Source organism: Meleagris gallopavo, chromosome 2 (genome assembly GCF_905368555.1).
Source record: "Meleagris gallopavo chromosome 2, MGAL_WU_HG_1.1, whole genome shotgun sequence".
NCBI lineage: Eukaryota > Metazoa > Chordata > Aves > Galliformes > Phasianidae > Meleagris > Meleagris gallopavo.
The window spans coordinates 57,073,637-57,086,827 of NC_139405.1; the positions used below are offsets into that span (position 1 = coordinate 57,073,637).

General features: G+C 38.3%; 1 protein-coding gene across 1 annotated transcript in view; it reads left to right on the forward strand.

Annotated features, from left to right (window-relative positions):
- Window positions 1-10,346: 10,346 nt before the first annotated feature.
- SAMD3 (sterile alpha motif domain containing 3) overlaps window positions 10,347-13,191 on the forward strand; it is a 33,987-nt gene continuing 31,142 nt past the window's right edge. Inside the window, exons 1-2 of the mRNA XM_085217326.1 lie at window positions 10,347-10,927; window positions 11,588-11,774. Coding sequence (XP_085073452.1) covers window positions 10,849-10,927; window positions 11,588-11,774 — 266 coding nt within the window. The 5' untranslated portion in view covers window positions 10,347-10,848. The remainder of the gene's footprint in view (window positions 10,928-11,587; window positions 11,775-13,191) is intronic.

Here is a 13,191-nt window from a genome sequence, read left to right on the forward strand (position 1 = left end):
TCTACAGATGGCTATCAACAAGCTTAAAGCTAGCTCTGTACTGACCAGACTGAGACAGCTATCCAGAATATCCCCTCAAACGTTCTATTAGTTCCCTTCCCATCCCATTGGCCAGGAAATGTGAAAAGCCAAAACTCTTACACATGGTGCATGAGGTATAGCCATAGGGCCTTCAAAACAGTAGTACTGCCATTGCCTTACCTGCGCCACGGAGACTGCACAGTGTTCCTTCAGTGTTGCCATGCTAGAATCCAAATTCTCAGCTGTATCAAAAATATACCATAATAATAATATTTTTTCAAGTAAAAACAGTTTGTCTACATTCAGCACATGAGCTAGCACAACACTTCCAATCTTTTGCCTTTTTCTTTAGCACAGCATTTCTGAAGCCTGTAAAGCATAGTATTCAACAAGAGTTGAATATAAGGTATTTTTGCTAATTGGCAGTGACTTTCATTTAGAAAATTTCACCAGAGCAATTACACATTCTATTTTTAAAAAATATTTATAAAATAAAGAGTGGCTTTCTGTCAGGAGAGGATCCAGCAGGTAGGTACGATAAACTAGTTTATTTTCTTGCATAAAAATCTGTGGAGCCCAGCAGTTTATTATTGCTGTCACTTTCAAAAGACACAAAGGTGCCCTTCAAACATACAATATCAGAAATGGAGGAAAAATAGCTAATAGGAATTCATTATCCATAAAAACTTCAATAGAAAACCTGTTTTGTTACCACCTGCTTATGTTGAATATGGCAGTGATCTCCAGCAGCGTTCTATGATACATTTTATTATGCTGAAATTCTATAAAATTTAATCACTGCTTGTTCAAAGCTAACAATAGGCTTAAGACATGTTTGGCACAAATGAGTATGTTAACATTCTTGGCTATACTGCAAATATTTTTAAAAGTTCTGTTCTGCATTGCTATTTTGTTTTTGAACATTCGGAGTTGTTCTTTTCGTTCCTGTCAGCCTCAGTCATTGGGTTTGTCCTATTTCAGTCCATGTACTGAAGTCAAATTTCACATTCTCTCCTGCCCAAATCTTTACTTATAGATTCCACTTACCTTACTTTATCCTTCCAAATACAGAATGATATCCAGTTGTTTCCAAAAACTCTTACTGAAAGTAAGATTGTGTAACAATGTTACACACACATATAATCACAGATAGCTGGATAGGTTTTTAGGTGTCTATTTTCTGAAATTTGTTGTCTGCACACCAAAGAAAGTAGAAGTGATTGTGAAACAGTTCTTAAACTAACCAAGCTTATAGCTCACAGTATTTTAAAGTATTGCTAGATTAGCAGTGGCTTGCTTTCAGAATTCATCATCCTATCAGGGACACGCCTTAAAAAAACTGATGAGCTGTTAATCTCTTTGGAGTTGTTTGGTGTAATTCTTTAATGTCAAGAGATCCTAAGAGACAAAGTCTGGAATTTAGCGAATCATTTCCTCTCAGTAAAACTGGATTCGCACAGCTTTCTAAAACATAATTGATAATATACCTCATATCTACCAGAATTTTGAAAAATTATGGAATAAATATGATAGAAATATTGTTGTATGGAAGCATTTGAAAATTCATTTAGCAGTCAATCATTGTGCTATACTTTGCCTGCCTTAATTACACTTTTTAATTACCTTAAGTCACAACATTAATTGTTTTAAGCCTTTTAAGATATAGCTAAGTTTTAGATATTTCATAAGATTTAAGGTTAGAAGGATACATTCAACCGTCTAATCTTACTTGCCAATGATGTATCTATATCAATGGTAAGAAAAAACACACACATTCGATAGCTGATGTAGAGTAAGGCAATACAATAGACAAAACCATGTTAATATTGTTAGATTTTTCATGTAAAAAGAAAGAAACCACAAGTAATTGTCATGACCTGGTTGGAGACTACGTCTGCAGCTGTACTTCCCCCAACATCTCCCTGCTCAGTGCCAGACTGAAGGACAAAGACAATGTTGAATCTTCCCCACGTTCACCTTGAACTCCAGAGCACAGCACAGGCTGGTTGGTGACCCATGGCACTGGTGGGTCATGTCAAATGAAGAGCAACACACTTCTGTTTTCTGCAGAGAATCACACTCTGTACACAAAGAATCCATCCTGTGCTGTTCCCTAGACAGAACTTTACACGGCGCTGAACTGGCACAGAGTTACGATAGGATGTCTGATCTCCAGCACCCACGTTCTTGCAGGACAGCTCACGAATTTGAAGATAGTAAAGATCTTCAACTTCCAACTGCATTTAAGGAGGAAAAAAAATGTGGGGAAGAATAATAATAATTAAAAAACATATATATTTGTCCATACTTACAAGATTTGCAAGTGTAATGTGAGAAATTCCAAATACCAACAGACTTTAAGTCTATTAAGTCTTTAAGTCTTTAAGTATTCAGGTTTCCTAATAATGCTGATTTCTATCTCCTTTCCTCACCTATTGTTAAAGTCAATCCCTTTCACATCAAAATGGTAAGGAAGCCTGTGTGCCCACCTTTAGCATATCAGTACAGAGTCCAGTAGCTTGGATTAAATTAACAAAGAGGATTTGAGCCATGGTTTCATGTTAGTATCACCAAGAGTCATGAACACATTCTCTTCCACTGACTGTTCCTAGACAGGGGAGTAATGAGCCAATGAATTCCTAAACTGCAGGAAACACAGCTGAACACTGAACTCCATTTATGGTGCAAATATTTAAATGTAGCCCCAACGACTCACCTCAAGCCTAAAGACTGAGTCTATTCTGCTTTGAACTAGAATCTGCTGAATGCTGTTTTCAGAAGTCTTAATATGAGTGGACAACAGCAGCACTGTCACTCTCAAAAAAGCAGAAATACTCTGATACCAGCCATTACCAGGACTGCAGAAACAACCAGAAACAAGTAGGATGAACTATCCATTGGATCTCAGAGGCAAATCAGACCCAAGTCTGCAGGAGGCCTAGCTTTTCCGCAATCCACACTTAGTAGACTTTTCCACCAATGTCATCTGTAAGAATTACTGGAAATATGGAGATCTGAATGATTCTATAAATGATCAAAACTCATCATCTTGGCATGTTAAGGTTTGATCAGAGTCACTGTAAAGACAGCTGTGATAATTTAAGGTACCACACATACTGTGCTAATGATTACGTACTGCATAGCTAAACTGAACTCTGAACTGAACTGAAATTATATGGGAATACCCAAACAGCTTGGGTTTAACATCTTTCCTGCCAAGAAATAATAAGCAGCTGGAAGTAATGTTTCACATCAGGGCATCTCCTTCCCAAATTGCTGTTTGTCTATATCCTTATTGAAATCAGGCAGTAGCTTGATAGATTTTTCAAGCCAACACTGCTACCAAAATGAAGAAGTCTTCCCACATAAACTCCTTGTAGCTCACTGCCATCTTTGTGTCACCACCTTCTTTTTAGCAGTAGAGCTCTTTTTGTGACTCTACAATGAACTAGACAAGAGTCAGACCTGACACAAAAAGAACCATCTGCTGAGTTTTCCATTGTGTTTGTCCCATGTGACACTCATAGGGTCATAGAAAGCTTGGAGTGACGAGAGGGATGGGGACGGTAGGAGCAGGAAATATTAGGAGGTGGCATCAGGGAACAAGGACAGTTCTTTTTTGTGGCTTGGTTCTGAACAGCACACCAGTGCTTACATCATCTGAGCAACAGAGCATCCAGAAGGAAAAGGGGCTACAGAGGACTTGTTCTTTAATTCAACAGTGAGAAAAGGAATAAGGGTTTTATTTTTTAATTATTTTGTGAACTATCACACAGTCTTGGATCAAAAACATGTTCATCTTTGAACATCTTTCTTCAATAACCATGGTTTCCATGTCACAGTGTGTCTCATAAATGTCGTTTTCAATATTCACCTGAACTGTATTTGGCAGCTACATTTATTAACGCATATGGTGAGACATAGGACTAACAATTCCAAGGCAGTTTACTTGCATCAAGTTAATACAACATTTTTATTGAGATCTTAGGTCTTACAGGAAATTATTCTTCTGCTCTTTCATTCAAATATGAAAAAAGAACAATTTTAATAAGTTTTGTTGTATTCTGATCACAAAAGTTATGAATTTACGGTTTCCTAAATATGAATTTGAGCCTGCATACCTACTTGTATACTACTGCATCTATAAATGCTCATTAACATCTCTTTGTGGCAAAGAAAAGCACTTCATGTGGGCAACTAAGTCGCCCATACTCTCCTTTGCTATTATGTCAAAGATAACACAAATGTGAAAACAATGACTGCAATATCAATATACTGATTTATGTTTAGGAAGGAAAAATTATTTCAAAATAGAATGTTTCTGAGTTCTGGCAGAGAAAGATGAAAAGCAGATGAACGTGACAACACTGACCTTGTCACAAATAAGCTGCCCCGGGTTGTCTGCTGAGTGGAAAGTGACTGGCAGTAGAAGCAGAGTGTTTTAGTATTATTATTCTTTTTAAAATTCTTGGTTTTGTTTAAGAAAGCCAATGTGACAAATGCTTTAGATTAAAAATAAAATGTGAAAAAAAAGTTTTTTGACATATGACTTCCCCTTGACTGCTGAGCCATGTGAACATGATCAGTTTAGGGATTTGAACAAACAGACTATCAAAGTTTGTACAAATGCAGTAAAAGCTCTTTTTTTTCCATATCAACACTAGAGTTGAAAAAGAAGTCTGCTTTATGATCAGTTATACAGAGAGGCAGGGCAGAAATAAAGGAATGTAAGCCACTTTCAAAACTGGAAATGTGAAATTTACTCATCTAGATATTTTTTATTGACTAGCATTGTAATACTTTTCGCATTTTATATTTTCAAGACCAAAATATGTTTTTATGTATTTGACCAGGGTGTATAACTAAATACATTATAACTCATGTATTGCTGTTTGGAATCTGTATTTATTTAAAATTACTAGCGTTTTAAAAGTGAAATGATGTTTTGAAATTAACAGTCTACTTAAGATATCCCAAAGAATTTCACACCTCTTTTGGTGTTGTATTACTTCAGTCTGACTGAGTGCAATGCAAACAAGACCTACACTCAGAAAAGATTTATTTATAAAATGTGTAGGTTTAGGAGGCACAGAGTGAGTGAAACAAAGTGAAATCATTGAACTCTTACCTTTTCCCACATGCCTCGTAACTGCCTGAGACTGAACCACAGATCCGATGTCTTCTAGCTTTTTGGAAAAAGTTTAACATCATTAGGTGACCATAACATGAAGGGTACAGGGCTGAATGTGCTCTTTCTAGCAATCTAAAGCCTGGGATGAAGTGCTAACTTTCCCTTGAAATTTCCACCACTGAAACCTCTCCTGAAGAAGATTTGCCAGTTGAGACAGGCAAGTCTAAAAATACAATGCCGGGATAACTTTAGGCTGGGAAATTTAAACCAGTGTTACTAAAACAAATGATTGATTACATACGATCCTTATATATGGGACCTTCTCTTTGTTTTGGTTGGTTGGTAGTTGATTTTTGAGTTGATCATAAATAAGCTGCTGATGAAAAGGGGACAAGTAGGACAAAGCAGTCCTCTGAAGAAGCTGTGAATTCTTTTACTTATATCCTACTTACACTCTCTTAACCCAAACAGTGATGTTCAAACTTCCCAGTTTCCTCCTTCAATCTTACAGATAGAAATGGCTGATTGTGTTTCCACTTGTGGTTTCAGCTAAAGATCTTGTATCAGATGTGGCTTCATCAGCTGTATGCAATGAGACAATAACACTCAGGCTGTGGGCACTGGTTTGTTGTGGTCATAGCTGGTTAACCATAAGGACTACAACCTGAAGAAGTGAGTTGTGTACACCCTAGACATAAATTAGCCAAATAAATCCAATACATTTATTGGTCCATGCTTTAGAATGCCCTTGTTTGAAGAGTTTGTGGCAAAGGGTGACAAATTAAAGGTGCTGCTTCTGGTGTGTAAAATAGGCCAATGTTACAGCCTGTTTTATTTTTACTATTAAGCTTAATCATATCAACTCACCTGGTTTAGCATGCCAAGAAAACTTCTCGGGACAAAAACCTATGACTGAAACAATCATTAGGAGTTAACTGTAGAAAGCAAAACAAAAAAATGTGCATCGTGTAATGTGTTAAAACCCAGTTATTCATCATCATCTTCATATGATAAATAAACTGGAGGTGGAGTGCTGTCAGCAGCTAGTAATCACATAATTCAGCAATCCTCGGTGATGCTAAAATAGCAAGTCAAAGTTATAGGAGGCGATATGCACAGCTCAGTGCTGCAACCCCACTCTCAGCTCCTAAAATAAGTTGGTAAAACAGGGGCAAAGATGATCTCCAGGAGCTCTCCAGACCGCCCACTGCTCAGGCAGCTGTGTATTTCGCATATCCCTTGCTGCCTATCCATGCAGAATGAGGAGCACAGTCATGCCAAACCACCTCAAGAGCTTCCAGGCCCAAGGTCAAGGTGCTGCAAGGCTGTGCACAAGCAACCATCCTCAGCAGGCTCCACAGGTTGTTTCCTGATACCCCGCCTTCTTTGTTTGGGACAGACAAAAGCCTCAAGGCTTTACCTTCCTGCACCCAACAGGTAAACAAAATAAGAGGTGCACCAGACTTACTCAGACCTGTTTTCCTGTGTCTTAAACACAGACTCTTTCAAAGAGTTGACAAGCTCTGAGCATTCTGTCAATTCATAAAGTGCAGCAATCTTTAGTTTTCCCAGTTACGTAATGGTTATCTGAAAGGGACCTTTGTGCAAGATGTCGCTGACCATATACTGACTGCGCACAGCCATCTGTCTTTACCAGTGACTCCAATTCATTCATTTTCAGAGACTTCTCATTTGTCTTTACTGTAACTTTCACCCCTTCTCTACCTTCTGATTCATGCAGCTGATCAAACACCAGGAGAGCTCAAAAACTTCACTAAGGTTCGTGTTACTCACAATTTGGGATGATGGCCTAACTTTATAAATCAATGTTTCATTAAAACAGAAACCTCAATTGCTATAACGCATTATTTACCTATACAACTTCTAAGTGAATCTAGGGATACAGTTCCACCATTTATTTTCACCCATCTATTATGGGAGTTAGAGGGACTGATCCATCCGAAAACCACCCATATAAGAACTATATACACACACATATATTTTCAGCTTAGCCAGAACTTCTGATTGCATGAGCCTATGAACAACTGCAAAGAAGAGACAGGATTATGATGGCTGTCAATTAGATTTCTATGGAATTCTATTGCAAGGTGTATATGTCAGAAGTCTCTGCACTGCTCAGGGATAGATGGTGAAGTCCTTTGCAAAGGCACAAACAGTGACATGATCGAAAGTACTGGTGGTCCTGGTGAGAAATTCATACTTCTACTCTGAGGAAAAAGAAGTCAGTGTGATTTCTCTTACAAGAATAAATAACTTTTTTCTTTATCTTTTTGAAGCAGTTCCTGTATCGTCCTTCAGTCTGATCACATTTTCTGTGATATATGAGATTTCATTTTTGAGGTTTATGAATTTTTAACAATTACTTGATCTTTTCTTGTTCTCAATATGCAGTAACCTTGTATTTTAATTTGGTAGGATTATTTTTAAGTTGAAAAAGATGGATCCTATGTTACGGTTGCTTTATTTCCAGAAGTTGTGTTCATAAAAAATAAAATATTTTTCTTTTATGGCTTGTGCACTGCTGCTGGCAATAGATTGGACAGAGTCTCGTCTGTATGAGTATTAAATCACCTTAAAACAAGTCGAGTTAACTTTCTTTTATTGCTTTCAAATTGCCAAATAACTTGCAAGGTCTAACAGAGAAAAGTTGGTACTTGAGTCGAGGTGTGACATTTTCCCAGTAGCACTGTAGATAGTATAGATAAAACTACTTTTAAAGATCATCTAGTGAAAATGTGGATAGCAGAAGCTTCACATTTAATCAGAAGCAAATACAATAAGGAGAGAGTTGTTTTTTTAATATTTTTCAGAACTAATTCCTACAGCAGAGGAATTTGTCAGCTCAGTTGACAGACAAGTCCAGTAATCTTTGTGTTCTTTTTAGCTCTGATCAAGGTTTAGAAGTGTTGTCTGGCTTTTACCCCTTCATCTGCATCTGTGTTATGGTTGTGCAAATTTTCTTCCTAGAACTTCTCTAACAGGTGTGTTGTGAATTGATGCAGATTTTCCATTGTGTCTGCTCTAAGTTTGTGTTGCAGCTACCTATCCTACAGTAGAGCATGGGAAAGAGAACAGAAGTGTGCACTTTGAGATTTATTCCTGCACTGATACTTGAATTTTCTTTCCCTTCTCTCACATTGCTTCATTTAATTGCTTCTGTAAACATTCAGACGGATGCTTTGTGCTACCATGTACTTGATAACCATCAGCAATAAACTGTTGGTATTTTCCTAATTGTTAGGAGCCTGGCAAAGGTGCTCCCCATAGAGTATTTCCCTTTATACTATTAAAAGGATCGGTGGATAACTGATGTCCTGCTAACTTACCACATTTTGATGTACTGTATCCAAGATTAGACATTCTGCTTTCCGTATTGTAGCTTGGATTTAATTGTTTTAAATAATTGTAGTAGTTTGGGGGTAAGTGGAAGGAAAACAATACATCTCTGCAATGCATACAAAGATAAAAATGAATTAAGATAGAATTCAAAAATACACACAGGGAACACTTTATTTTTATTTATGATATGTATCAATTCCTAAACTTCACACTTGCAATGCTGAGATCTGACTTTTGCTGTGCGAAATTTGTCACATATTTGTGACGTAGAGGAGTGCACACATCACATTCCTCACTCTTGTCCTAAAATGCACTAAAACCTTCATTGTGACCTCACTGACAGTCATGTAGAGGTCTGTTAAGGATTAATGTATCTGTAGTCTGCAATGCCATAGATTCTTTCTCACAAGTGAATGCTGATAGAAGACTAGAGTGCTATTTTCCCAGCTCCTGTATCTGGAATATTTGCAAGGAATTGAGCAAGCACTTTTGAAATACATTTTGAAGTTTGTGTGTAGTGACCCTTAATATTACGTTCTTTAAATAAGCTTCTAAACTGTCATCACTTTATTCCCTCTAAAGTGCACAACCTACATTTCCATGTGCAAATGGACATTGTGATGTAGAGTTGGTCACATAGTGATAAAAGTGTATGTGGCTTTGCATGGTTGTTGTTTGCTTGACGCTTTTTGAAATGTTAACATCTCCATGTCTGCTTTAGCAGGAACTGTTCCAGAATACAAACCTTCTTCTAGAGTGGAGTAATGACTCTTTCCACCATTTTAATGTATCTCTTTATTTTTTTACTGGTTAGCAAGGCAAGTATAATTCTGCTTTGCATTAGGTTTTATATTTCAAGGTTTGGTTTTTTTTTAATTTTTTTTTAGAATTTTTAAGTCCTATTCTTTGCAATGAAGTAAAAAGTGTGACAAGAAGGTGTGATTTTTAATTTACACCAGAGTTCTCAGCAAATAATGACTTTTCACACCCTGTTATTGCTGTTTAGCCTGGGGGAGGAGTTGTATGGCTACTGTTGTCATATCAAATTAAATCCACTTGTGTAATTCAGCAAGACAACCCCCTTAAACTTAACCCTTGAAAGATGCTGAAGTGTACCAGCATAATCTGAATGTGTCTATTTTGGGGATCTCTGCTGTTGAAGGAAATGATGCTGTGCTACTTATTTTTTTTCTTGGTAATTCAATGAAATAGGTCCTGGCTGAGGTTTGCAAGGGTTTGCCAATGTTGCTCTGACAGCAGGTACAGGGTGTATGCAGACATAGAATCATAGAATCCTTCGAGTTGGAAGGGACCACTGAGAGCCACCTAGTCCAGCTCCGCTGCAATGCATAGGGGCACCACAATTAGATCAGATTGCCCAGGGCCTGATCCAGCCTCGTCTTGAAAGTCTCCAGGGATGGGGCACCAACCACAACGCTGGTAACCTAGGAGCTAGTAGACCAGGTAGTGTTTTGAGCATGAACACGTTTTGAGCAAGGAAGTACTTGGCTGACAATTTCAGACACCCATGTTCACATCTGAAAAATCTTGCCTGTATGATTTGCTCTAATATTGTCCAGTTATGGCGCATCAGGTGCTCCTTTATGAAGTAGCGCTAAGACACATTAACAAGAAAATCATTCTCAGAGAGCTTTCTACTGTCAAAGAGTTGGCACTCCGGGGATGTGCCCGTCCCGCCGTGGTGTCGGTCACCTAGTCCCGGGGCGTGCTGTTGCCTGAGGAATGAGATCAGAGGCTGCCAGCAGGAACTGTTCCCTCCCCGCGCCGGCAGCTTTAGTGCTTCTAATTGTCGTTAATTGGCCGTTAAGTGTTTACCTGGCTACCTATTTGTTGTGCAGAGGGACTTAATGTGCCTGATGTTCTATAAGCATACAAACGACAGACTTTTATGCGATGTTTTTGGTTGTCTTTCTTTTTGTGTGTGTGTCTTTCTTTAAGATGTCAACCGTTTCCCGATGAGCTTGGTGGTGGTGAATTTCACACCCTTTTTTTTTTTCCTCTCTGTATGGAAACCTGGGTGTTAATGGTGCTGGAGCAGGTCGTGTTTTATAAGGAATGAGGCTGTCTCTGGGAGCAGAGGGAAAGAAGCGAAAAGAGAGGATGTGAAGAAAGAAAGATTCAAGGAAGCTGCCATTCGCGACAGGCATTTCTTGGATTATCCTCATTTTTTTTTTTTTTTTTTTTTTTCAGAGCATGTAAACATAAGTGCATTTGCAAAGTACTTTTTTTTTTTCTATTTTTTTTTTTCTAGTTCAGCATGAAAATTGTCTTCTCTTTTCACTTCCCAGTGAAACTTAACTGTGCGACACCTAAATATGGAAAGTTGGTCTGTGGATCAAGTCTGCAACTGGCTGAGACAGAGCAATTTAGGAGAACTAGTTCCTAAGTTTCGCGGTAAGTATTCCTGTTGTTTCTGTGTCTTTTATCTTTTTAAATGCTTTTAATTGTCTGCTTAGCTTGTTTTGGGGTTGGCAACCGTGTAATACGTCTAAAATAACTGCAAGTTCGTTATGAGGTCTTCGAGGAGCGCAGGGGGGAAAGTCTAAGGCTGTTTGTAAAGAGGTGCACTTTCTCTCGAGAAACAGCTGGCAGTGCAACAAGCTTTACAGGGCCTATTTTATACTGCTACAGTTGCGTTATTTCAGAGGGTGTTTGTGTATATAAACACTATAATAGTACAGGAGAAACTGTTAGGAGAACATTTTGTATGCTGTGTGCTCCTTGCTCTTCTTCATTATGAGAAAAAAAAAACAATCTGCTACGGTCAAAATAAGGTCTGACTTTAAGCAGTGTAATACTAATTCACTGCTTCTGTGCATTTCAGACATAGCATTCCCTTGCTGGAAGAGAACACTGGACACTGACTTGAGCTTCTGGCATTGGAAAGGACAGTACCTAAAAGACATCATTTCTTTAAAGCTGTCGAAGAGACATAGCATTAGTAGAAAGTATCTTTGACTTTGACCCAAAACACCGCCGTGTTTTTAGGCATGTAGGATGTCTCTATAGCTCCAAAATTACCTCACAGTGATTGTAATCCCCTTCAATCTGCAGAAGAAGAAGTAAGTGGAGCAGCTCTCTTGGCTCTGAATGATCGTATGGTGCAGCAGCTGGTGAAGAAGATTGGGCACCAAGCAGTGCTAATGGACCTGATTAATAAATACAAGCAACAAAAACATGGGATACAATCTTTTGCATATGTCTGCGAAGCAGATTTACCAACCCTTCCAGAGATCAGTGGGTGAGTACATGCAGAAAACATCAGTCCGATTGAAATTATTCTTTCTGTAGTACTTTAGATCTGATATTTACTAGCTCTATAACTGTAACTTAAAAAAAAAAAAAATCATTATTATAAATGTAGACTCTAACAGCATGTTAAATGTGAAATACAGTTATTACCAAACGAGCATCAATATTACTGAACACTACCATTAGTTTAACCAGTTCTGGCTCTAGAACTCAGTTTCAACTTGCACGAAGTATTATCGAACTCCTGAACTTTCACTTTAGCTGAAACTTTCTGTATTTGCTGTATTAAGTTTTTGAGGCAGTTATTATCGAATGTTCTTTGAACAAGGTCTAGTAAGAATGACTTCATTTCAGGACTTCTAACTCAAACAGTATTTAGGAAATGTTGTTTTGTAGTAATGTTCTTTACTATGAGAGAGTGAGGTGCTGGAACAGGCTGCCCAGAGAGGTTGTGGATGTCCCATCCCTAGAGGTGCTCAAGACCAAATTGGATGGGGCTGTGGGCAGCCTGGTCTAGTATTAAATGGGGAGGTTGGTGGCCCTGCATGTGGCAGGGGAGTTGGAGATTCATGATCCTTGAGGTCCCTTCTAACCCTGACCATTCTGTGGTTCTGTGATAACGTAATAATTCCATTCTCTCTGTACAAGAAACAGAAATTCATAGACCCACAGCATTCATTAGATTGCATTTTGTGTTGCTTTGTGACGTAAGGCTGAATTTCAATTTTTACTGGATGAGCACTGTTGCCACATGAACGTTTCTTGCTAGTATCACCTATGACTGAGTCTGCAGTCCCACTGTGATAGTGGTGCTTGAATCCACATGAACATAAACTACCTTGCCTGCCCTGCTGCTGATTTTCCAAGAACTGTCAGCTGTATTTCCCTGACATTATTTTCATGAATGCTACCCTAGCACTTGAGGGTGCACTACTGCTTGTCCACTTCTTCACCCTGTCCTCAGTGCATCTTCTATCTGCATATGAATTGAGTTTAGTTCAATTCCTTTCCTAGGAACAAAATCAAAGCTGTTAACAGGACATAGTTCCAAATGCAGTAAGTGAATATATAGCAGTAATGGCCTTGTAAAGAATCACCGAGCATGATTTGCATTTCCAGCAGATTGGATTAGGTCAATTAGGAAATAGGATCTTGTGTCCATCACTGGAAAGGTGGGAAACTTCTGAGTCAAGCAGAAGCTGTTTATGTATGTATGAGAAGCTCATACAGAGACATTACCAAGTAATTGTCAAGATGCCTTGGACCTCCAAGTGTGATTGAAGGTAGAAGCCACTGAAGGATTGTATCAGATTTCTCTGATTTTAACTGGATGGCTGGAAACTTAGAGATGCATTGATTCATGAAAAAGGGAAACTCCCATACAAATCTGGCCAACAGCAATGTCT